The 24,468-nt window shown below is 48.1% G+C and overlaps 2 protein-coding genes across 8 annotated transcripts in view; one reads left to right on the top strand and one right to left on the bottom strand.

Annotated features, from left to right (window-relative positions):
• Positions 1-24,468, bottom strand: part of GABBR1 (gamma-aminobutyric acid type B receptor subunit 1) — a 63,790-nt gene that overhangs the window by 20,125 nt on the left and 19,197 nt on the right. The window contains exons 12-25 of one of the 7 annotated variants that reach the window (XR_016234157.1): positions 23,294-23,536; positions 22,590-22,653; positions 20,514-20,591; positions 18,996-19,146; positions 18,411-18,543; positions 17,070-17,186; positions 16,866-16,973; positions 16,372-16,465; positions 14,750-14,877; positions 14,047-14,175; positions 13,691-13,834; positions 8,372-8,413; positions 5,521-5,750; positions 4,390-4,622 (exon numbers count right to left, since the gene is read on the bottom strand). Coding sequence is in view for 6 of the 7 variants with exons in the window: in XM_051855794.3 (XP_051711754.2) it covers positions 4,416-4,622; positions 8,372-8,413; positions 13,691-13,834; positions 14,047-14,175; positions 14,750-14,877; positions 16,372-16,465; positions 16,866-16,973; positions 17,070-17,186; positions 18,411-18,543; positions 18,996-19,146; positions 20,514-20,591; positions 22,590-22,653; positions 23,294-23,536 (1,638 nt within the window). In the remaining variant the exon portion in view is untranslated. Of the gene's footprint in view, positions 1-4,389; positions 4,623-4,906; positions 5,751-8,371; positions 8,414-11,371; positions 12,856-13,690; positions 13,835-14,046; positions 14,176-14,749; positions 14,878-16,371; positions 16,466-16,865; positions 16,974-17,069; positions 17,187-18,410; positions 18,544-18,995; positions 19,147-20,513; positions 20,592-22,589; positions 22,654-23,293; positions 23,537-24,468 lie in introns of those variants that run through there. The other 6 variants (XM_051855794.3, XM_008262635.5, XM_008262634.5 and 3 more) reach the window with 6 other exon arrangements.
• Positions 1,841-3,581, top strand: OR2H2 (olfactory receptor family 2 subfamily H member 2). Its single transcript, XM_051855822.3, has one exon. The coding sequence runs from the start codon at positions 2,242-2,244 to the stop codon at positions 3,178-3,180; it is 939 nt and encodes a 312-aa protein (XP_051711782.3). The 5' UTR covers positions 1,841-2,241; the 3' UTR covers positions 3,181-3,581.

Here is a 24,468-nt window from a genome sequence, read left to right as displayed (position 1 = left end):
GCATCATCAGTCATTACTATCTAACTGCCGTAGTTGTTCAAGTATAGGCTATGCACTAATTAAAAGTTTTGTTCTGAGGGACAGCTGACACCAGAAGAGATTTTTATATGACCGAGGGTGAGTAGAACATTTGTTTTTCTATGAGATATTAGTTTCCATGTCCTTGATAATGGAACAGCCTCAGAATTAAACAGGGTCTATTGACCTGGTACTATTGGCTAGGTGATCTGAGACAAGTTTGCTTATGATCTCTGAGACTCTTCATTCTTTGGTAAAATGGGGAGGGTTTTTTGTAGGGTTGTTATGAGAACCAGATGTACAGGGAGCCATTTAGCATGGTGTGTGGTACATAGGAAGCTCTCAGAGGATGATAGCTACTACCAACAGTCACAAGCAGTGATCCCTGGACTATCATAAACCTCTTCCCCATCTCCTTGCACAATGCTGGTACCTTGGGGCTGACAAAATGAACAGATGCATAAACCAGTGAATGAATATATCAGAAGGAGGAGGACTGGAAGAAAATGGTAATGAAAGACAGTGGGAAAACTATGATCAAAGAGGGTTAAGGAGAGTCACTAGGGAAGATGTATTCTAAAAAGATTCAAAACAAGGCAAAGGAAGGGAGTGAAATGACCAGAGAACAGAGATAGAAATTCAGAAAATCTATCAGGACAGCCGATGGATGAACAAGAGACAGTTGGTTACTGTGTGTTTAAATTTACATGCAAAAACATTACTTTATCAAGAAAGCAAAGGAGGAGGTGACAGCTAATGGGCATGGGGTTGGTTGCACAACTTGTAGATTACTTAAAATATTCCCAATGATGGATTCTATGTTGTGTAAAGTATCTCAAAAATAGAGCAAGGAATAATTAAAAATTTAGGAGGAGGCTACATACGTAGGGTGGAAAACTGAGAGGTCAAGGTGGGGACCAGATGCTCAGGAGTCCCTAAGACACTTGAAGCATTTGCTCGGTTCCTCAACCTGGCTTTAGAGAACACCAGGGGCTGATATCATTAGCCTTTAAACTGTAGATGTTTATTATTACACTTTGGCTTGAATATGAAGCAATAGTTTTTATATTAAAGAAAGGTCTATTAAGGAGGGAAATAACAATAGGAGGAAAAAAACCCAAAAAGACAAATTGGCAAATTCTGGCAGAAAGGGAGGATGTGATGGAATGTAAACACAGGTGGGGACCCTGTGATGGGGAGACACTTCCGCTACCCTATAAGCTCCCATGGCACTTTTGCCAGGAGTCCCACACTTGCTCCACCATGGCCTGACTAAGGTCTTCTAAGACTAGAAATCCTGAGTCTTTGTCTTTCAGCTGCTGGCCGGCTGCAGCCTCACATTGCCATCACTGAGCTGAACTCCTATACCCCAATACTTCTCTTACAGAAAAAAACGGTCAAGTTACTTCCTCCAGAAAGCTTTCCATGATGTGTCCAACCAAACTGGTCCTGTACCTTACAACTCTCTCCACTCATTGACCCACTACACTGCGGCTGCTGGCCTTTAAAGCTTGGAGTCTTTGGGCAGTTCTCCTAAACTCCCAGTGATTTCAATGTACCTGGGGCCACTTCTGTTTGTCTTCTGCCTGTAAAGTTTCACATCAGAAACTGATCATGTGGTGCAGTTCCCCCAGCCAGGGTAGCTGGCATGGTGACTCAGGTTGCTGAAGAGGCTAGGACAATAAAACTGATCTCTCCATGGTTAGGGAGTTCTCTCAAAGCAAAACATAAGCTCTTCCACAGATAAAACATTCTGCTTCCAACAGCCCTCTCCCCCCCCTCCCCCCCGCAAATGAAGAAGTTCATGCCATGCCCACAGAGATAACGTAGACTCAGAAAACTCATTCAAAATAGGTTACTTGGCTGGCTCCTCCAACAAGTAGGAGACAACACAGCACTTAGAACAGCACTCAGAATAGTGGTACTCAGTATGTTTCTGCGAATGAATGAATACATGTCTTACATCAGCCTATTTCACACTCAACCAGGAAATCAGGCACCCTGTGATGTGCCATCCGCTGTCTACCACATTCGTGGCTCCCTCCATCCCACCAGACGCTTGACCAGGAGGAACTGGGGAAGAGGAAGGCTGGATGCTGATGTGCCTGGGAAACGGGGGTGGGTGAGCAGAGGCAGAAGAGAAACGACCACCTGGAATAACCTGAAAGAATCCACACTGGTCTGACAGCCTCTTCCCTCCAAGAGCCTGTACAGGACCAGGTCATGGTCAACCAAAGCTCCCCCGTGGGCTTCCTCCTTCTGGGTTTCTCTGAACACCCAGGACTGGAAAAGATTCTCTTCGTGGTTGTCTTGATTTCCTACCTCCTGACCCTGGGGGGCAACACACTCATCATCCTGCTGTCCCTGCTGGACCCCAGGCTCCACTCTCCAATGTACTTTTTCCTCCGCAACCTCGCCTTCTTGGACCTCTGCTTCACCACAAGTTTCATCCCCCAGATGCTGGTCAACCTCTGGGGCCCGGAGAAAACCATCAGCTTCCTGGGCTGCTCTGTGCAGCTCTTCATCTTCCTGTCCCTGGGGACCACTGAGTGCATCCTGCTGGCAGTGATGGCCTTTGACCGCTATGTGGCCGTCTGCCAGCCCCTTCACTACGCCACCATCGTCCACCCTCACCTGTGCCGGCAGCTGGCATCTGTGGCCTGGGTCACTGGACTGGTGGAGTCAGTGGTCCAGACCCCAACCACCCTCCGCCTGCCCTTCTGCCCCCACCGGCAGGTGGACGACTTTGTGTGTGAGGTCCCCGCTCTGATTCGACTCTCCTGTGGGGACACCACCTACAATGAGATTCAGATGGCAGTGGCCAGTGTTCTCATCCTGGTGGTGCCCCTCAGCCTCATCCTTGTCTCTTACGGCGCCATCGCCAGGGCAGTGCTGAGGATTAACTCTGCAAATGGGCGGAGGAAAGCCTTTGGAACCTGCTCCTCCCATCTCCTGGTTGTCACTCTCTTCTACAGCTCAGTCATTGCCGTCTACCTCCAGCCCAAAAGTCCCTATGCCCAAGAGAGGGGCAAGTTCTTTGGCCTCTTCTATGCAGTAGGCACTCCTTCACTTAACCCTCTCATATACACCCTGAGGAACAAGGAGGTAAGGAGGGCACTCAGGAAGTTGCTGGGGAAAGATGGGGAGCCCAGGGAAAGCTGAAGGAGAGCTGAGAAAGAGCATGCCTTAAAATTCGGAGGAGATTCTGCATGCTTTTATCTGGAAGCTTGAGTTCTACACCTCAACCTCTAGTTTTCCTGTTAGTTAGCCGTCCTCACCCTGCTAGTGATGTTCTCACTTCTAACTCGCCTCTCAGGTCACGGGGTCACCAGTGCCTCACTTCCAATTCTAAGTATGACCACATTTTCTTTCCTTTTCAGTTTTTCCCCTCTGACTTTTCTGTCTAGTTTGTATTCTCATTCTACTTTATCTCCCAAATATCAGCAAGGGGGAGGGGAAGCTGAGATTCAGAAAGTTACCTGCAACCCAGAGTTAGAACTAAAATCCAGGCACCCCCACTCAGGCAGTGCTCAAACACATGCTACTACTTTCACACCATAATGAAAAACCCCAGTGCAGCTAGACTTGAAGCCAGAACAAAATCCTGGGCATTTTAACTAGGATGTTTAAATTCTTCCACTCTATGATTCTTCTCTTAGAATTCCCACAAATCACAGCTCAGAAAGGGCATTGTCTCAACCAATTAAGACCCAAGTTTCCAATTCTGTGAATATTTCGATAACAACATTTATTTTAAATTTATCATAAATGGTATATTTATTGCTCAGTTTAAGTCTTTATTGGTGTCCTATATGTAGAACAATGGGAACATAAAGGTTTGGGTGGTCAGGACAATTTTGATGTTGGGGCTTTAGTGCCCTCTACTGGCTAAATGTGGTATTATTCATAGCAATCCCTCTCCCCGATTTCCCACCCCAACTCCTGACCTAAACCATCAGTACAGACTGTACTCTGCTCAGAGAATTATTATTGTTATTAATCTGTATAGTAATCTGTTTCTAGATACCACTTAACTATATTGACTCATTCAATCCTTATAACACAGGAAGCAGATAATGTTATTAATATATTATTATCCTGCAGCAGCAAAAACTGAGACACAGCTTGAAAATGTCAAAGCCAGGATTTGAGGCCAGGACTGGCTCAGATCCATGCTCTAACCCTGCCTCTTGATACATAATGCTTCTACGACCCAAGCTAGAAGCCGGAACTTCTTGAGAAATCTAGAGAAAATCACTCCAATCTGAACACACATCTAATCTGGTTCCCCAGCTTCCCTGAAGTCAGTTTCCCAAATCACTCAGTCAAGCCTCAAAGAGTTCAAAGAAGATAGGTGCGGCCAGAGTCATATTTCTTTTTTTTTTTTTAAGATTTATTTATTTGTCAGAGTTATAGAGAGTTTGGAGACGCAGAGAGAGAGAGAGGTCTTCCATCTGATGGTTCACTCCCCAATTGGCTGCACCAGCCAGAGCTGTGCCAATCCAAAGCCAGAAGTCAGGAGGTTCTTCCAAGTCTCCCACATGGCTGCAGGAACCCAAGGACCTGGACCATCTTCTACTGCTTTCCCAGGCCATAGCAGACAGCTGGATCAGAAGTGGAGCAGCTGGGTCTCAAACCCGCGCCCATATGGGATGCTGGCAACTCAGGCCAGGGCATTAACCCACTGCTCCACAGCGCTGGCCCACACAGTCATATTTCCAGCACATGTAATGGTTACACAAATGACTAGGAGGCACATCAAATCAGAGGCCAAAGGAATACAAAATAAAAAGAATAAAGCACATGAGTGCTTGGTGTAAGGAGAGAAAACTTCTTTAGAGATCTGAACCACAGTGGAGGGAACAAATTGTCAAATATTTACTGCTTTTTGCTGGGACAGGGTTAAGGCAGGAATAATCATGTTGCACACTAAGATAAGGAGGTACAGGGTGTTATATATTAATGTTAGCCGTCACAAAGCACACGGAACGCCAGAATAAGGGGAAGGGTTTATCGGGGAACATCCAACAGACTGGAATGAAGGGGCGGCAAAGGGGAAGAGAAAAAGAATATAAGCAAGAAACAGAGAGGAGAGGAGCTAGCAAGGAGGGAAGAGAGAGAAGAGAGATGAGAGGAGCCGAGAGATAGAGCCAAGAGACCAGAGAGAAGCCAAGAGAGAAGAACCAAGAGGGCAAGAGAGGAGAGCCAAGAGAGCTCGTGTTCAGGAACAGGCCCTTTCAAAACTTAGCCTGAGGATGGGCAGGGAAGCAAGAGCAGCGAATCCCATTAGGATGGGGGTGGAGCTTGACCACAGAGGTTGAGCCATGTGGCCACCTGGCTAAAACTGGGCCAGTTTCCTAAAACAGGGGAAGGCGTTACACCAGGGAACCAAGAAATCAAGAAGGAAGATACAGCTTATTAGAAAAAGATGTAGAAGCTACTGAGTTGTATACAACAGGGGGAAGGGAGACCCTTACAGATGTTTCAGACTTCAAGACTTACCCATCCACCTAAAGTAACACTCGAGTTGGAGGTCTTAAAACAGACCTTATTGAAAACTCTCCGGTTTAGGTGCCTGTTCAAACGTAGTCCCAGGTTCACTGCTGAAAGCTAGGTCCTGAATCCCAGGGCCCTGGGAGGGTCAACATGCCTCTTTAGCAAATGCATGTTTTGAGCTAAGTGCCTTTGAGAAACACTTGATCCAGGAAAGCTGTAAAGACAGGGCAATTTCCCTGTTGTAAAGAAAATTTACATTTGTAAAGATATAACAGCAAGGTGGAGAGTGCCAGTTTAAATCTGCATAACAAACCTCACTGAGCAACCTTTGCTGATCACACTTTCCCTGGTCACCTTTCCCAGTTGCCTCCCTCCAGTCCCTTTCCTTTGCCCAGCCTGAAATAGTAAATAAGCCCAAATTGTACCCCACACTCTAGATTCCTCTTCACTAGGTACTGCCGTGTATACAGGCATGAAGCAATGTTAACAAACTTCCATTTGTTTTTCTCTTGTCGATCTTTTTTTTTTTTAAGTTTTTTTTTTTTTTTTTTTTTTTTTTGACAGGCAGAGTGGACAGTGAGAGAGACAGAAAGGTCTTCCTTTTCCGTTGGTTCACCCCCCAATGGCCGCTGTGTCTCCCATGTGGGTGCAGGGCCCAGGGACTTGAGCCATCCTCCACTGCACTCCCAAGCCACAGCAGAGAGCTGGACAGGAAGAGGAGAGACCTGGACAGAATCCAGCGCCCCGACAGGGCTAGAACCTGGAGTGCCAGCGCCACAGGCGGAGGATTAGCCTATTGAGCCACAGCGCCAGCCTTTCTTTTAAAGGTTTATTTATTTATTTGAGAGACAGAGTTACATGGTGCGGTGGGGGTAGAAGCATCTTCCATCTGCTGGTTTACTTCTGAAATGGCTGCAACAGCTGGAGTTGGGCTGGTCTTAAGCCAGGAGGCTCTTCCCCGTCTCCCACGTGAGAGAGGCACCCAAGCACTTGGGCCATCTTCCACTGCTTTCCCAGGCCATTAGCAGGGAGCTGGATCAGAAGTGGAGCTTCCCAGACTCAAACTGGCGCCCATATAAGAAACGGGTGCCACAGGTGGAGGTTTAACCTACCAGGCCACAGTGCCGGTCCCATCAATCTTTGATCAGTCTAACTCACAGAGCCTCTTCTGTAGCACCTAAGATAGGCAGAGGAAGAAGACTTCTCTCCCCACCCTGCACCTCTCCACACACACTTGAAGAGCATACTGGGCACTATGTGTGACTGTCACTTTCCATCTGTCTGCCTCCTGGCTTTGCCGCACCACAGGCCCCTGCGGTGTCAGCCCACACAGGCCTCAACTCCAACCCATCATGGCCACCACTGGTGCTGAAGCTCACCTTCCTTGCCCTGGGGTCTGCATAAGTGAACATCATACTGGTTGCTACATATTTTGAATGTCACCCGTGATGGGGGAAGCTCTCACTTGACATGATCACCCTTAGGTTAATGGGCCAAAATGGGCAATGTAACACAATTCCCTGTTTCAAAAGCCCAAATCAGGGTCAGGCATTGGGCTCAGCATTAAAGACACCACTTGTGATGCCTGTATTCCTGTATCAGAGTGCCTGGGTTTGAGTCCCCACTCTGCTTCCCATCCAGCTTCCTGCTAATGTGTTCCCTGGAAGGTAGCAGGTAATGTACCTGGGTCCCTGCCACCCACATGGGAGACCTGCAGTTTTTCCAGGTATATGGGGAGTGAACCTGCTAGTAAAATGGTGCAGTCTTATCTATGACACCATCCTAGGCTCTAGCCCCTGCCACCACTGCTGGAAGCCAGGTGGTCACATGGCCCAATCACTGGTGTCAAGCCCCACCCTATCCTAATGGGATTCACTGCTGCTACTTCCATGACCCCCCCCCCCAGCAAAGTTTTAAAAGGACCTGCTCCTGAACACGTGGTGCACGCTCTCTCGCTCTCTCTCTCTATCTCTCTCTGACACTCTCCTTCTCTTTCTCCTTCTTCGCCCCTTCCTTTCAGTCTGCCATGTTTCCCCCAATAAGCTCTTTCCCTTACCCCGGTGTTTGGTGTGTTTTGTGGAGGCCTTACAAAATCAGTGGGTGGCCATGGGAGACCAGGAGAAGCACCTGGCTCCTGCCTTCGGATCAGCGCGGTGCGCCGGCCGCAGAGCGCCAGCCATGGTGGCCATTGGAGGGTGAACCAACGGCAAAAAGGAAGACCTTTCTCTCTGTCTCTCTCACTATCCACTCTGCCTGTCAAAAAAAAAAAAGAAAAGAAAACCAGTGGGTGGAATTTCTCTGTCCCGATCTCTGTCTCTGTTGCTCTATCTTTCAGATAAATAAATAAATAAAACTTAAAAAAAAAAAAACCTGCAAAAGTCTAAATAAGCAAAAAGTTGCCTGCCCTGAAAATTATCAAGTCCTGTGGGAAGAGCCACAGCTGGCAGGGCCGTCTTGAACATTTCAGGCAGAAAGCGATGGGAGTAGGACCACAAGTGGCCCTGGGGTATCACAAAGGAATCACAGGGCAGACTGGTGGCTAAACACCATGGAGGGACGTGGGTGGGGGGGCGGGGGGACTAGTGAGGTGAGATGGCGTGAACATGCTTTGGAGAAGGCATATATGATGGGTATTTTTTTTTTTCCTAAGAAGCCTGCAAGAGTAATCCCATCCCATACACTCTTTTTACAATGTGACTTATGTTCATCCTGCTAAGCAGTGGGTCTGTGAATCAGGCACAGCTTTGCAGCTACCCAGACTGATGGAGTAGTAATGGCATAAACAATGCTGTGTGACTTCCAAGGCTTTGCTAGAAAACAGATACCTCATTGGCTCTCTCTCTCTTTCAGAACTCACCTTTGGAACCCAGACACCACAGCAGGAGCAATCCCAGGTCACCTGGAAAGACCACATGCAGGGATTCCAAGTCTCAGTGGGTGGTCAACACTCACTATTAAAACACTGAGTGACAGTCTCTTACAAGACTCCAGCCCACACCTTGAAAATCTTCAAGACACAAATCTCCCCCATGTATGTACTTTGTCTGAATTCCTGAACCACAGAAACCATGAGATAATACATGATTACTACTGTTCTAAGCCAATGTAAGGTCCTAGGTTGTATAGTAATAGGTAATACTAAATGCAGTTGAATACCAGCTCTACTTCATTACCTGTGACACCAGACACAATCCTCCCTCTCCCTTAACAGCAGTCTCCTTGTCAAACACCTGAGCATACAGCTCCTCTCCCCTGTAGAGTTGACCTATGAGATATCCACCTTTAACACATCTGGTGGCTCTCCTTATCTTGTTTATCCACATGCTTTCTGTTCATCTTCTCCTCTCAAGAATGTGCCCTGCCCAAGGGCTTAGAAGAGTAACTTGTTGATGGATTGAAAACAGCAAAATTCACGCAGCAGCAAAGTGCTCACAAAATTCTATTTGTAAGTGGCAGGTACTAATGCAGGGTGACAGAGGCCAAGTCATGGAAAAGCTGGGGACAGCAAGGGCCAGCAGGCAGTCTACAATCCAGGGTGCTTCCAAGTCAGAAAGATAAGAAGTCTGAGGGTGAATGCCACCCTCACAGAGGCAGACTCAAGGTATGAGGGAGTAACTTCCTAGGACTGCTGTGCAGTGAGCTCACTGCCTGGCAAGACATCCACTCCACAGCCCTCCACACCTCCACTAGCCCTACCATTTAGCTTCGTTCCTGCACTCCTGCTAGCAAAGAGGTTCACCCCAGCCACAGTAGAACCTGGTTTATAATTTGCACCCCACCTAAGTGCAATGCAAGTTTGAGGTAGTAATTTGTGTCTCTCAGGTTCTATCCAAGGCTGGTATATAGCTCCTACTGCTGTTTCTGAAGCCAATTGTTCATTTTCCACATGGCAGGCTTACTTACTCCATAGGCTTCTTCCTCTCCCCTGAGGGAAGAAGGGAAACCAAATTAAATCCAAATGGCCCAAGGTGGACCATCACAGTGGAATGTTTTTCAAGTACCACTCTAAAATCTAACCTATCCATGCTCTAGCATAACTTCAGAAATTGGTTCTTAAACAGGACAATGAAATGAGAGGGCCCATCTAACCCTTGCAGCTCTTTTGCAAAAAAATTTAAGAATCACTTTTAAAAAGCAATGTTAATATAGAAAAGTTGAGGGACCGGCGCTGTGGCACAGTGGGTTAAAACCCTGGCCTGAAGCGCCAGCATCCCATGTGGGCACCGGTACTAGGCCTGGCTGCCCCTCTTCCGATCCAGCTCTCTGCTATGCCCTGGGAAAGCAGTAGAAGATTGCCCAAGCACTCAGGCCCCTGCACTCACGTGGGAGACCCAGAAGAAGCTCCTGGCTTCTGGCTTCAGATCGGCTCAGCTCTGGCCGTTGTGGCCATCTGAGGAGCAAAAGAGTGGATGAAGACCTCTCTCTCTGTCTCTACCTCTCTGTGTAACTTTTTTTCTTTTTTTTTTTTCTTTTTGACAGGCAGAGTGGACAGTGAGAGAGACAAAGGTCTTCCTTTTGCCGTTGGTTCATCCTCCAATGGCCGCTGCAGCCGGCGTGCTGTGGCCGGTGCACCGCGCTGATCCGATGGCAGGAGCCAGGTACTTATCCTGGTCTCCCATGGGGTGCAGGGCCCAAGCACTTGGGCCATCCTCCACTGCACTCCTGGGCCACAGCAGAGAGCTGGCCTGGAAGAGGGGCAACCAGTACAGAATCCAGCACCCTGACCGGAACTAGAACCCAGTGTGCTGGCACTGCAAGGCGGAGGATTAGCCTAGTGAGCCGCGGCACCGGCCTCTCTGTAACTCTTTCAAATAAATTTTTTAAATAATCTTAAAAAAAAAAAAGTTGAGTTTAAAAAAAGCACATCTCAAGGAGGATGTAATTAATTGTAAGTCCCAGGAAAACTGTTTCTCATTTAGCCATTCAAAACCTTCATTTTGATAGCAAATTCCAAGAATTCCTCAGAGTCCCTAGACAAAGTCTTTTGGAGTTGGAAATACTCGGGAGCCATCTCACCCACTGCCTTCTAGCAGTTGTCACCCTGGCGTTCTTGCTTTCTGAGAAAGAGAGTAGTCAACGTCTGTTCCACCACATGGTCAGGCCCCGTACTGATGTGCCTTCACTTCCCACAGGATCACATCCTATCATATTAAATGTAATACACCTACCTACTAAATATCCTAGCTTAGCAACAAGGTATAGTATCATGTCCCCCCACCACCACCCCATGACCCTGGGGCTGACTGGGGGCTGTGGTGGCTGTTGCCCAGTGTCACAAGAGCATCACTGGCCTGGGGAAAGATGAAAATTCAAAGTATAGTTTCCACTGAATGTGCACAGCTTTTGCATTATCATGAAGTTGAAAAATCCTAAGTTGAACCATTCTAAGTCAACAGCCATCTGGACATGCCCACCACACTCAGAGAATTCAGTAAACAGTAGTGCCTGAGCTAACATCTACCCAGCATATACCACAGGCCACATAGACCTAGGCACCTTAACGCGTAATTATTCTAGCCTTGCATCTATCGGGTAGAGGAATGTATGGTTGGTGTTCCTGCTATCATTACTATACTATCTTATCAGATGAGGGCACAGACATCAGAGATTAAGGAACTTGTTTGGTATGTGGTGGATCTGACACTCTGGCAGTCTGATTCCAGAGCCCTTTTAAACTAGTGTCACCACTCACTAATCTCAGCCTTACTCATGTCCTGCTTCACCCTGCTAAGGCTCAATGGATCAACAAAACTTCTCTTCGACACCTCTGCTTTAACGTCTTTGCATTCATTTTGACCACTCATAGCCTCCCTCCTGGCCTTAAACCCACTCTGTTCACAGTAATGAGGGTGAGATCTTGAGTCACACTGTTCACTGGTTTATTGAGATCTGGGGAGAACCTTCCCCAAGAGACACCACAGTGTGAAAGGGACGCCATCTCTCGCCCCATCAGTCCATCTGTCCATCCCAACAGTCAAGAGATGCCTTCCTTTGATCAGGATTTCCACCAATTATCCACTGGAAGCAGCTTCTCAAACCTGGCCCCCCTTCTTTTCCCTTAATTCCCCCAAAAAAGCACAAAGCAAAAGGGAGTAATCTTGGGAGAGGGTGACTGTGAGCTGTAGACTGAGGGTGGTCTATGAGCACAAAGGAGAGGGGGAAGAGTGGGCAGAAACTGAGAGTGTGCGAAGAGGAGAGGGTATGTGTGGACAGCCCTACCAGACACAGAGTTGGGAGAGTGCACACCAATGTGCAGAGTAGCTATGTTGGAAGAATACAATGATCTTAAGGTGCAAAGGGAAGAAAGTACACATGGTACATTGGGGGCACACAGGAAAAAATACATGGATAAACATGGATTGTGCAAGTAGGAAAGACATGAAAACATGCTAGACGAATAGCACATGCCTACCCAAACACGCAGCAGCACATCCACAACCATGAGAGGAGAACACACAGCTATGAGTGCAAGGTGTATGAGCAAGCACTTGTGACCACAGCATTAAGGGATGCGCGTGGGAAAAGCACATGTGCACATGAGCATGTCCAGTGGGCACAAGCAGGAGAAGAAAGGACGCACTTGTGTTGGGCAGCATGAACACACGTCGAGCACAGGATCATGTGAGCTCTGGCTAGAAGAATGAGTCCTCCGAAGAAGGAAAATCCAGGGAGGACCAAAAGGGAATGGATGGAAGGGCAATAGGATGGGAGGAGACGATGATGATGAGAGAGATGGAGAGGCCCCTGTTGGGGTGGAAAGGGCACTTGTGGGGAGACCCCTGCTGGATAGGAGCAGAGTACAAAGGCAGAGGGAGCTGCAGGGGTTGCCTGGTAACCAGACAGAGGCCTGATGTAGGAGAAGAGAAGGACATGGGAAGGATGCTGAGGAGTGGTGAGTGAGTAGCTTCAAGCAAGGTACAGACCAAACTATGAAGTAGTGACATAGAATGATATGAATGGATAAGGTAGAAAAAAGTCTACTTCCCAGAATATTCAAGACCAAAACAACCCCAGGACTCACAGAGGGATGTATATTTACAAGAGATGGGAATGAATGGCATGCTCTCCCCATCTGGGGATAGGGATTCCCCTGCTGCCTCCCCAGTTCTCTGCCCACTCCTCCTCTCCCTTTCCCTCCCCCTCTAGCTTGTCCTCCCTGACACTCCCTCACTTGTAAAGCAAATGGACTCGACTCCCATCACAGCTAAGCCGGTCAGGGGGCTCAGGGGGCCCCCTGGGAAGGCCCCCAGATGGGTCTGGGGGTGTTGGGGGGTGACGCCGGGAGCGGAGCTGCTGCCGAGACTGGAGTTGATGGCGCAGTTCAGAGACTCGCTCCTCTTTCTGGAGGAAGAAAAGAGTCAGTAGAGTTAGAGAAAAGGAGGTCACGAGGCATGGGGCTGAGAGAAAGGAACAGCACAGAAACATGAGGCAGGGTACAGGGTAAGTGGTAGAAGAAATTAAAGTGAGGACTCAAGAAAAGAACAAGGAAAGTCAAAGAACACAAAGGGCACATGCGAGAAAAAAGAACAAGGAAATTAGAAGAAACAACAGGAAAAAATGGAGAAGGGGAGAAAAGTCAGTGCACAAAGTTTCCAACAAACCACACAGGGACTGACACCAAACCACTTGGAATACGCTCCTCTTTGGCACTGCACGGGCTCCTAACTAAAGCCTGGAACACAGTGGACACTGTGAGAGTGCCCTGCTTGAGGGATACACCTGACATCTGGATTCTGTGAGTGTTGGCTGCTATGGCACACAGCTTTCACTCCCAGTTGCCTCAAGGGGATGCAGTCGATGGTGCAGCTCCCTCACCAGAGCCCCCTTCGCCTGATGAGGCCAACACCAGATCTTATCTGAGACAACAACTTGCTCAACACTTTTCCCTGCCCCATCCTGACTCACTCACTCCTTTTCAGGTTTTATCCTGAGATTATCTCCCATGGTTTGGATATGGTCTGGCTGTCCTCTAAGGTCCCCAGGGTGGAGTTATTAGAAGGTGCTTTAGGTGGGGCCTAGTGAGAGAGGTCTTTGGGTCACTGGGAGGCTGCCTTAGGTATTTCACTGAGTGACAGAAAACTAATACACCCCCTCTCCATAAATCACAAGCTCCTGGACTGTATCTCAGGCTCTGCTTCAGATAACCTGGCCTCCACACCTGCCATTACTCACACACCTCAGCAATGATCTTTTCCAGTTCACGGTTCTCCTTCTCCAACAGCCGGGACTTCTCCTCCTCATTGTTGTTGGTTGATGACCCTGTCTTCATGGTGTCCTGCGCCTCAGACTGCCATTCCCCTCGGGTGATCAACCTGCGCATCTGTTTGGGCACGGGTTGGCCAAGCAGAGATGTTCAGAGATTTGTTGGTGTGGGGTTGGAGTTGGAAGGAATGAAAACAAGAGACAAGCTGAGCCCGAAATAAGGGAAGGAGTGGCAGGAGGGGCAGGGAAGACCAGGAGAACAGAGTCCTGGGAAGAAGGAATGGAAAGAACATGGGACTAGAGAGGGTGGGAGAGAAGCCAGAACCTCACCTTGGGCACAAAGAGCACAACCAGGGTAATATAGGAGGAGAAAACTATGGCGAGAGAGGCAAAGGCAAAGGCCGCATCCTGCTGGCTGGAAAGGATCATGGTGACAGGAGCAGTGATGAGACACAGGACCTAGAGGACACAGCACACACAGGGTCTCAGGGTTGCAGACTCAGAGTCCAGGGTTCTTCCACTGGAGACAGCCTGTGAGGACAGGTTCCTGGTGAACTTTCCCATTAGAAAGGATCCAGACTAGGATCACTCTCCACACTAGATTCAGATACACTGTCCCAGACAAGTCCCCAGTGCTGTCAGCCCCTCCTCAAGGCAGGGATTCCCAGGATCCATACACACATACTCGGAGTCCTCCAGACTCAGGCCTGGGGAGACCTCCTGGCAGAAACCTCCATTCAGAGTCCAGCCTGAGGACCACAGATGGGCAATCCACCACCTCTGTGTTTCCTCACCTGCAAGGTGGGGACCCTAACATAGACTTTATTGGGTAGTTCTAGGATTTATGACACAGTGTGTAAAGTAGTATGCTTTATAACCTGTAAATTACTTTACAAATCTGAAGCACTGACAAACATTTTAATGCTTCCATGCAACTGATCTCAAGTCTAGCACCCAGGGCTTCCTAGTCCCCCATATCTGGTGTTGCTGTGGTCAGCCCACAAGCTCAATAGCAGGTTTCTGGTGATCTCACCGCCACGTTGTAGATGGCCATGCCCACGGCCCGGTGGTCATTGATCTTCTCAGTGGACACACTCTTGGTCTCATAAGCCAGAAAGATTCCTAGCAGCAGCAGCAGCCCCTTGTACCCATAGAAAATGCCTAGGGTAGCAAGAAAAAGTCACTTGAGCAACAAGGACCTTCATGCTCCCCACCCACCACCCGTCCTCTCTGCCCCTCACCTACTGCTGCCACTTCTGATAGTGCCACAATGGAAAAAGTCATCCCCTCTGACCTAGGATACCCCTCCCGGTGACCCCTACATCTATTCAATTGGCCCAGACCCCATGGCTTCCTCCTGGATTAGGAGCCATGTTTCGCCCAGGAAGATCATGGTGATCATGGGATGGGAATGGGCCAGTCTGGGCAACATACAAGTTCTCACCCCTTATCCTCCAAGTTTGCCGGTGGCTTTCCAAACCGAGGTTAATTTGCCATTTATGGGCATCAATCAGAGCAATGTTAAGAAGGCCAAACACATGGAAAGCCAAAACACTCAGGCAAAAAAAAGAAAAAACCTAAATGAAAGATCTCTGTGAGTGAGATCCCAGTGGAAAGAACAGGTCTTCAAAGAAGGAGGTACCTTTCTCTGAAGGGAGGAGAGAACCTCCACTTTGACTATGACCTTGTCTAAACAAGATAAGAGTCGGAGAACTCAAGGGGCTTCCATAGCCTTGGAAACTCATGACTGGAGCATGGGGAGATTACTGAGGCCATAAACAAGAGTGTCAATTTGTAAAGTCAACAACAGGAGTCACTGTGCACTTACTCCTCATGTAGGATCTCTGTCCTTAGTGTGCTGTACATTGAGACTTAATGCTATAACGAGTACTCAAACAGTATATTTCAGTCTGTGTTTCTATGGGGGTGCAAACTGTTGAAAGCTTTACTTAATGTATACTAAACTGATCTTCTGTAAAAAAAAAAAAAAAAAAGAAGAAGAAGAAGAAGAAATTATCAATTCCCAACTTGACTCTCACTGGGCTTAAACATGACAATAGGTCTGATCTGATTTCATCATCATTTAAAAAATCATCTATTATTTTTCACTTTATGTTTCTGTGTGGGAGCAAACTGTTGAAATCTTTACTTAATGTATGCTAAACTGATCTTCTGTATATAAAGAGAATCGAAAATGAATCTTGATGTGAATGGAAGGGGAGAGGGAGTGGGAGAGGGGAGGGTTGCGGGTGGGAGGGACGTTATGGGGGGGAAGCCATTGTAATCCATAAGCTGTACTTTGGAAATTTATATTCATTAAATAAAAGTTAAAAAAAAAAAAAAAGGCCAAACAAAGCCTAAACCCATGACCCTACAACCTTTGCCTGACTCTGTGGAGCCGGCCAGACAAAGATAGGTCTTTCTCACTGGTCTCTCTGCTAAACACAAGTTCTTTCTCATCCCTACTTTGAACCCTAAACTTCTCATAGAAAAAGTCCAGCTGTCCCTATTCTCAGAAAAGATGAGTGCAATTACAAAAAGGGGAACATTCAGAAATTGCATTCACGGGTTCTCTACTCCTCTCCTGAAGACCCTTGCTCTGCAGCCCTCGGCCCTTGCTGCCCCATTCCCCTCCTTTTTCCCGCAGCCACACACCAAGCCACGTATTCATCTTCTTAGAGCTGCAGTGCTCCAGCTGTGGCAGAATAGAGACATCAATGTCTTCCTTTGGTTCTTCTTTGGCGAAAGTCTAAGGAAGAAATGGGGGCCAGAGGACAGATGTTGCCTCCCTCACCAACTCCGCTCAGTTCCTCCCTCCCAACCACGCAGCAGCTTTCCTACAAAACCTTCAATAGCGAAGCCAAATCCCCCCACCTAGGCCTGGACACAGTCTCCTTAACACTTCGGCAAGAGCGTGTTCCCCTCTTTCCCAGGTGCCTAGAAGTTCTACACATCCTTCCCAGACCCCCAGCACTCCCTGTCTTCAAATAAATCCAGAGGCCTCTGAGGGGCCCTTCTAGGAGAAGAGGAAGAGCCACCGATATACAGATGGCAGGAAAACACTGACTCACAGGGCGACTTCATTCCTCAAGGCCACACTCAGCCCCCAGGGCCCTGATGGCTGGCTCTGCTCAGCCTCTAGAGTATACCTCGATGGTCCGGTGCAAGGGGTCTACAATCTGCCAGATGGCAAGAGTGAGGACATCCATGCCCACCAGCAGGCCCACTGTGGCATACAGTTTCCAGGGCTCCAGGGTCTGAGTAAACACACACAGTACAGGCACATCAGCAGGGGACAGTCCTGAGAGCTCCAGCAGCCAAGACACTGGGAGCTGGGTTGGGGAGCGGCTCACCTTCCTCCATTCCTTCTTTTCCTCCTTCTTTGTGAAGACTGTGTGAACCCACCAAATCTTGGTGAACATGGAGCCATAGCCCAGACTGAAGCCCAGGCCAAGGAGCCAGAGGCGGGCCTAGAAAAGGACAGAGGACACAGACAGAACAGGGTGGGGCAGAAGGTGGGACTTCAGCTAGGAGGGGAAGGACTGTGGGAGCAAGCGTGGGCAGGCAGCAGATGACAAAGTAGGCAGGATGCAGCCAGGGGGTAACGCACATGGGGAGGGTAAGGACAGGGGATAGTGCCCCCCTTCAACAACTCCTCCCATCCATCTCCTACTTTGCCACCACAGTGATCTTGCTAAAAATCCTCCTGCTTTTAGTGGCCAAACACTTCTGCCCAGCCTTCAGTGCCTACAGGTTACAAGCTGAACACCTCCAGATGGGATACAAGACCCTTCACAACATGATCCCAGCCACCTATCCACCCTCCCAGCACATCACCTACCTCATGCCCAGCCATGCTGACCTATTCACTTTCCTCTGATCTACTCTCGTGTCTGCTCATCACACAATGTTCACTGCTCCTGGAGTAACCCTCCTCTATATTCTCTAGCAGGCCAAGCCCCACATGTCCTTTGATGTGCAGTCAACCCAACCACTGGACTGGGTGTGAGCTGCTTCTCTGCTCTACTCAGACACGCTGCAGCCAGAACAGATAACACCTGGTAGACTGTGTGTGCATGTGTGTTCAAATGCCATTTGCATAGCTGCGTGATCAAGACAGGAATGGGGGCAGAGGAAAGAGAGAGTAAAGATGGGCAGAATCAGGAAAGAGAGCAGGTGTTTCCTTCTAGCATAACAGAGAACGGCTCACACATCACTGTTAAAGCCAGCCTGTCCCCACAGCCCTAGAACCTCCCATGAACCAGTGAATTCCAGATGCCCTCTTCCCTGTGTGACAGTGGCCCCTTCCCCCAAGTCTCTCTGTTCTGTTTAGATCATCCTATCAAACCCCAACTAAGGCTCCCACGGGAAGTCCACGTTCAGGTTCTCAGCCCCCACACCAGACAAGGCACCTTTGTTCAAGGGCTCTTTGTGCAGACCCCCTTTCTTCGTCTTCAGTACTCCCCCTCTCTGCAAAGCATGCCATGGCAACCTTGGAACTGACAATGAGGCACATAATAGAAAAGACTCAGAGAGAAGGGACGGAGCCAGAGATCAGAGGACTGATGCTACGAGGAAGGAATGGGGGCAAGAGCCAGGGAAAGGCAAGGCAGGGAACCAGAAATCGTGGAAGGTGCTCCTGAGAGGCGTGGGAGCACCACGTTCTGTGAGGTGCCTGACCACAACCTCCTCACCTGGCAGACGAAGGGGAACTGGTTTCTATGGATGTGGTAACCATCCAGCCCAAGGGGGAAGACAGCAGCTAATGCCAGAGAACAGCCCACGGCAGTCAGATTGTTCAGGTTGGGCTGTGAGTTCTGGATATAACTAGGGCAGAGGCGGAGAAGGTGGGAGAGGGAGAGAGAACAGAATTACTCCCTATTCTCTGGAAAGGCTCAGCTCTCCAAATATCACACAACTGCGTGACCCCAGCTCCAAGGTCATGGGATTAAAGGAAGAAAGGCTTGGAGCAACCAACAGAGCCTGGGTCTTAGGTTGGAGTTACAGCTGCAGAGGGCTTCCACCAGAATACACCTGATTTATACAGAACCAGGACTATGTCATCTGGTCCCAAAGGTTGGTCGGCTGTTTTTTCCAGTCAGCTGCTTTGGAAAAGGGTGGGGTGGAGGGTCCTATCTGGACCCCTACTTTCATTCTCAGTTAAGTCACAATGAAAACCTGTGAACCATGGCCTTAGGAGCTACGCACATTTCATTCCTGTCCCCTTTAAGGAGCATGATCATTATCTTGGAGGGGATAATGACAGAAGAGATACTTACCGGACATGGGAATTGTAGATGTTAAAGGAGAGACAGACAACAGCTAGGACAATGCCCAGGCTGGAGAGAACTGAGACTGAGATGAAGAGTTTCTGTGACAGGAAGCGGAATGTCGTGATGACCAGGGTCTGGTCCGCTGGGGGATTCCCTCCTGCATGGAACAAGAAAGGGGAAAAGAGAAAGGAAGGAGGACTAAGGAATGCAGACAGGATAGGCGGAGGGGCGGAGGACAAGGCAGCCCACAGACAGGAGTCTTTGGCTGTGGACATGAGGCCTAACTGTCCTCAGCAAGGACAGGCAGAATGTTCCTTGGCTAGAGCCCTCAGGGAACAACCAGAAATGAAATGAGAAGATGGAGTGAATGGTCCATCCAGAGGCTGGGACAGGCTGAGGTCTATCGCCTTGGCTGTGGGCTCTGTTTTTAACTGTTTATTCTTTCAGTTTGTCTGTCTGTCTTGCAGCAAAGGAAAATGGGAGGGGGAAAAGATAGGGGTAGCTGAGAAATTTTGTGAGGTCTCTTGTAACCCAAATTATAAGCTGCACAAAACAATTATAGAATCATAAAACTAAAGGGGCCTTCAAGTAGATTTAATGGGGCTTCCTAATCGTGGGCAAACAAAAATTAAAATAAAAATAAGCAAATTGGAGATTTTACCCCTAGAAGTGTGATATTTCCAACGATATTTTCCAGTTATCATTAAGGGGAAGTTCAAATTTGTCAGATTCACCAAAAAATTAAAAAAAAAACTAATTGCAATTTGCTTAGTTTAAAGGGCGGGGAGGATAATTTAGGCCATGCAGCATTTATAGCAGTACAGAGCGTTGTCCTAAATTCAAATTATTAAAAAAAAAACTGCAAAGCTCCAGCAGTGCTGGGAACAGCTAGATTGCAGTCGGGCAGGGCAGATGGAGCCATCTCCAAAGGCTGTGCCTCCCCCGCTCCATCCTCCAGGTGCTCAGCCTTTCTTCTGCAGTTGGTCCTTTTTGCCCACCTCCAGCATCCTTCCCATCTCCTATTGCTTAGCCCACCAAGTACACAAAGAATAACTGCTCACTTCCCCTCTTTAGAAAGCACACTTTAGTAGACGACAATTACATGAGGTTTTGCATCCTGTCCGATAGCTTAAGCAACTGTTTCCCTGACAGAGACAAAGAGGCAGCTCCAGGCTTGAAGTAGCTGGTTCAGATTAATCAAGGCACCAGGACATCTGGGAAACCCACATGGAGTTTCCATTTCCCGCCCCCTGCCCACCCTCTGCCTCTAATCCTGCTACCCAGCAATGTACTATTAAAAATAGTACAACCCACCGCCTATTCTGTCTCCAAATACGCCAGTCTCCCCAAACCCACGTCTTGGAGGTTGTATTCACTGTCTCTTAATCCTTACCCCTGGCCTCTCTCCCAGCCACATTTCAACTCAACAGCACCCACCACCCGCCCCTCATGCAAGCCCATGAGCCTTTTCCTTGACTGTTTAGAGGGCTTGAAGGAAAACGTAAACAGGATGGATGAACTTACCAATCCACTTATCTGTTTTGGACCAGGAAAGAGCATCCTTTGTGCTGTCATAGTAGCCAATCTTCTTATAGCTGCCACCTGGGCAGAAGACAATAAAAGGAGTGACCTGGATAGGTGAGGTGTCTATCGTGGGTACTTTCAACTCCCCACTTCCCTAACACTGCTTCCCATGGTTGTCCCTAATGTTATCTTCAACTGAGCCTAAAAGATGCTTATAAGGATCTGGGGGTTGCTTGAATCAGCAATGTGACTTAAGAGTAATATAAGGTGGTTCCCAAGGCAACTCAAATAAATAAGAATATCTCATATATTTAAAGCTCTTACATGAGGAAGGCTCTGCAATACGTCTGCCACCCCTTTCACTGCCTCACACCTCTCTAGCAAGATGTTTCTCACTTTGATGCTGGCTTCTAAAGCTTTAAACATATTTCTGCTTATTCTCTCTCTTTTGATGGACAGAATCACAGGATCTATCTTCCCAGTGGCTTTCATTTTAATTTTAGAAATTTCTCTTCCGTTGGCTTGGGCTCTAATCCCTTCTGCTTCTTAAAGAGCCACTAAGTGAAATCTAGTCACTCCTACGATTTTTGTTGTAGAACTGCCCTAGTTAACAAAATTATTCTTTCAAAAGCCAACTCACACCCCTTTCACCATGGCTGAAGTCCATTGCCTCTTGTTCTGGATACAAATAAGAATGGAGAGGATGTGGGAGTTTGAGAGAGGGGAGGGAAGAAACTGTTCACAAAAGGCCAAGAAACTGGTCCCTTGCCCATGCCTTGTGAAGCTGAGTGGGATGCAGTTGACACAGTAACTCAGAAGTTTTCAGAGGCCAGCATTTGTGGCCACTTGGGAGTCACCTGGTGGATGAGAGCTCTCTTTCCCTCTGTATCTTTCCATCTATCACATAAATAATTTTTAAAAGAAGTTTTTCATATACATAAATGTGCTGAATTATAAGAAAATACAACTGGGGTTGGCCCTGTGGTGTAGAAGGTTAAGCTGCTGCCTGCAGTGCTGGCATCCCATATGGGCACTGGTTTAGGTCCCAGTTGCTCCACTTCTGATCCAGCTCTCTGCTAATGTGCCTGGGAGAACAGCAGTGGATGGCCCCAGTGCTTGGGCCCATGCACCCATGTGGTAGACACAGAAGAGGCTCCTGGCTTCAGCCTGGCCCAGCTCTAGCCATTGCAGCCATCTGGGAAGTGAATCAGCAAATGGAAGATCTCTCTCTCTCTTCTCTCTCTCTCTCTCTCTGTACCTCTACAAAAGGAAGGAAGGAAGGGAGGGAGGGAGGGAGGGAGGGAGGGGAGAAAGGGAAAAGACAATCTAGAAAAGCCAAACTATAGATACCTCAGGAATGACGGAATGACAGTTTACCTAGTAGGGAAACTCAACAAGTTTCCTTTTAAAAATATCAGGTTTTGGGTCAGCATTATGGTGCATCTGCTTACTCTGCCACTTGTAACTCTAGCATCCTACACTAAAGTACCAATTTGAGTCCTGGCTGATCCAGCTTCCTGCTAATGTGCCTGGGGAGGCAGTGGCTAATGGCCCAAGCACTTAGGCCCTGCAACTCACACAGCAGACCCGGATGAAGCTCCTGGCTCCTGGCTTCAGCCTGACGCAGCCTGGCTATTGCAGACATTTGGGGAGTGAACCAGTGGATGGAAGATCTCTCTCTCTCTCTCTCTCATGTTCTTCCTTTCAAATAAATTTTCAGGAAATAGCAGCTTTCTAGATTGATCTTTTCTGTGTCTGTAAGTATGCACTGTTGGGTCATTAATCCCTCATCCCAAGTCACCAAAGGAAAATGTCCAGAACAAAAACAGAAGCCACTGAGAAAAGAGAGCCTACTTTCAATCTGCACACCCATTTTCAAGAATACAACAATGCACTCAAAGAGAACTACCCCATGTCAGCTTTTTATTAAAACTGCTTCAGGGTTTGACACACACAGTAAGAGGAAACAGCAGGAGGCAGGAGGGCCAGGCAATCTTGTGCTGTCTCAGGTGTTCTCCTAGCCCAGTCCCAGCCTGGTGGCTCCCCCCCCCCACCGAGTCCTGGCCTTGCACTCACCCTGTAGCTGTTCGATGAGTGTCCACGCCATCCGAGAACCGCTGGCATCAAATACCACATGGCCCTGAGGGAGAGAAACATGTGGAGGAAGGCAAAGGGGATAAAAGCAGAGCAAAAAGGGAACATCAGGGACTCTGAATCCTTCTGTTATTGATGTAATTGAGCTTCTGAATGAATGCTATTTATGGCATCTCCCTGCATATAGGACATACCCCAGATGCCCATACCCTAGATTTTAGAAACAGTATTCTTTTGAGAACAGCTTCACCCATGAGATTTGAATGGAAAAATCCCCCAGACAGAGCACCAGGAAGCCTGGCTCCTGGCTGTGTGGCCTGAGCAAGTCACCGCACCCACCCTGGGCACTCATTCTCTCACTTTAAGAGGAATGAGGAGGTTTTTTCAGACTATTTCCTCTTTCAAAATCCTACAATTCCCACCCGACTCATAAATACCTGGACTGGTTTGAAAAGAAATGAAGGAAGGAGAAAACGAGAGGAGAACACATGTTTTTTTTTTTTTTTTCCTTATCATCTTGTATGGGTTTTTCTGGTTTGGGGATCCCTGCTCCCCTGGCCTGAGACTGAGGATGGCGAAGAATAGGCAGAGAAATTGGAGAGCACATGTGCCTAGGAGGGGGCATCTGTGAAGGGGCCCTCACAAAGAGGAGGACGAGTGGGTCTGAAGAAGGTGCCATAACTCACAGAGACACCCTCGAAGGATGAGGAGTTCATCGCCCGGTAGATTTGGTCCGTAATGGTCTGGTTATTGTAGTTGAAGTCCTCCAGGCGCACACCTGAACGGCCACCCCCTCCAGATGTCTTGTTCAGGGCTAGTGCCAAGGCCCAGATGGCATCATAGGCCAGAGGTGCCTCCTGGAAGCCTCCAGTCTCTTCCGGGTGCCTTTTGAGTCGCTTGGTTAATTTCTCCACAAACTCCTGGGATGTCTGGAAAGGGAAGAACATGAGGAAAGGATTAGAATGTGTGTGTGTTGGGAGGAGGGGGTGGAGACACCCAATTCTGACTCTGGTTTATGTTCATATTGTCAGGTTGAACATATTGCACATTCAAAATCTGTAACCACACCCATGTGTCTCTTAGATTGAAAGCTACCACACTACATCAGGGATTATCCAGATCCAAAAGTCTTAACATGCATAGTTACTAGCTCAGAAGTAAAGAAAAGTCTGAAACATCTTGGATAGGCATTGTGGTGCAGCAGATGAAGCCACCCCTTGCAACAGTAGCATCCCATATCAGAGCACTGGTTCCAATGCCAGCTGCTCCTCTTCTGATCCAGCTCCCTGCTAATGCACCTGTGAAAGCAGCAGAAGATCCCCAACTACTTGGGCCCCTGCCACCTACATAAGATTCCAAGATGGAGTTCCTGGCTCCTGGTTTTGGCCTGGTCCAGATCATTCTGTTGTGGCTATTTGGGGAGTGAACCAGTGGATGGAAGATCTCTTTCTCTCTTTCTGCCACTCTGTCTTTCAAAGAAATTTTAAAGAATAGGAAAAAAAAAAAGGAAACACTCTGATAACGAATGGTAAAGGATAGAAAGGAGAGACAGACACAGGAAGAGACAGGGCACTCTAATGAAGAGCTACGATGTCGGTGCTCTCTCACCCTTCAGACTTTCTCAACAGCATTGGCCCAGGGCCTGATGGTTCCTCCAGTTCCAAAAATGCTAGAAAAAGGAATACCATAGCCTTTCCCACTCTGTTTGTCAGCCAGGAAGATTTCTCTTCAGCACACCAGCTTGTTGCCATCCTGGAATGCTTTCAGCTCACTTCCTCTGACAGCGTTTTCAGAAGACCAGGATTACAGAAACACCCTTCACATTTTCGAAGCCTGTTATCCAGTTCTACCAAGCCTCTCC

The sequence above is a fragment of the Oryctolagus cuniculus genome, chromosome 5, assembly GCF_051225735.1.
Source record: "Oryctolagus cuniculus isolate XC-2025 breed Fujian yellow rabbit chromosome 5, ASM5122573v1, whole genome shotgun sequence".
Taxonomy (NCBI): domain Eukaryota; kingdom Metazoa; phylum Chordata; class Mammalia; order Lagomorpha; family Leporidae; genus Oryctolagus; species Oryctolagus cuniculus.
This window is presented reverse-complemented; position numbering and strand designations above follow the sequence as displayed.

What these genes read in the sequence shown, in the direction of transcription:
- OR2H2 (XM_051855822.3), top strand. Translation starts at nt 2,242, where the DNA reads ATGGTCAACCAAAGCTCCCCCGTGGGCTTCCTCCTTCTGGGTTTCTCT.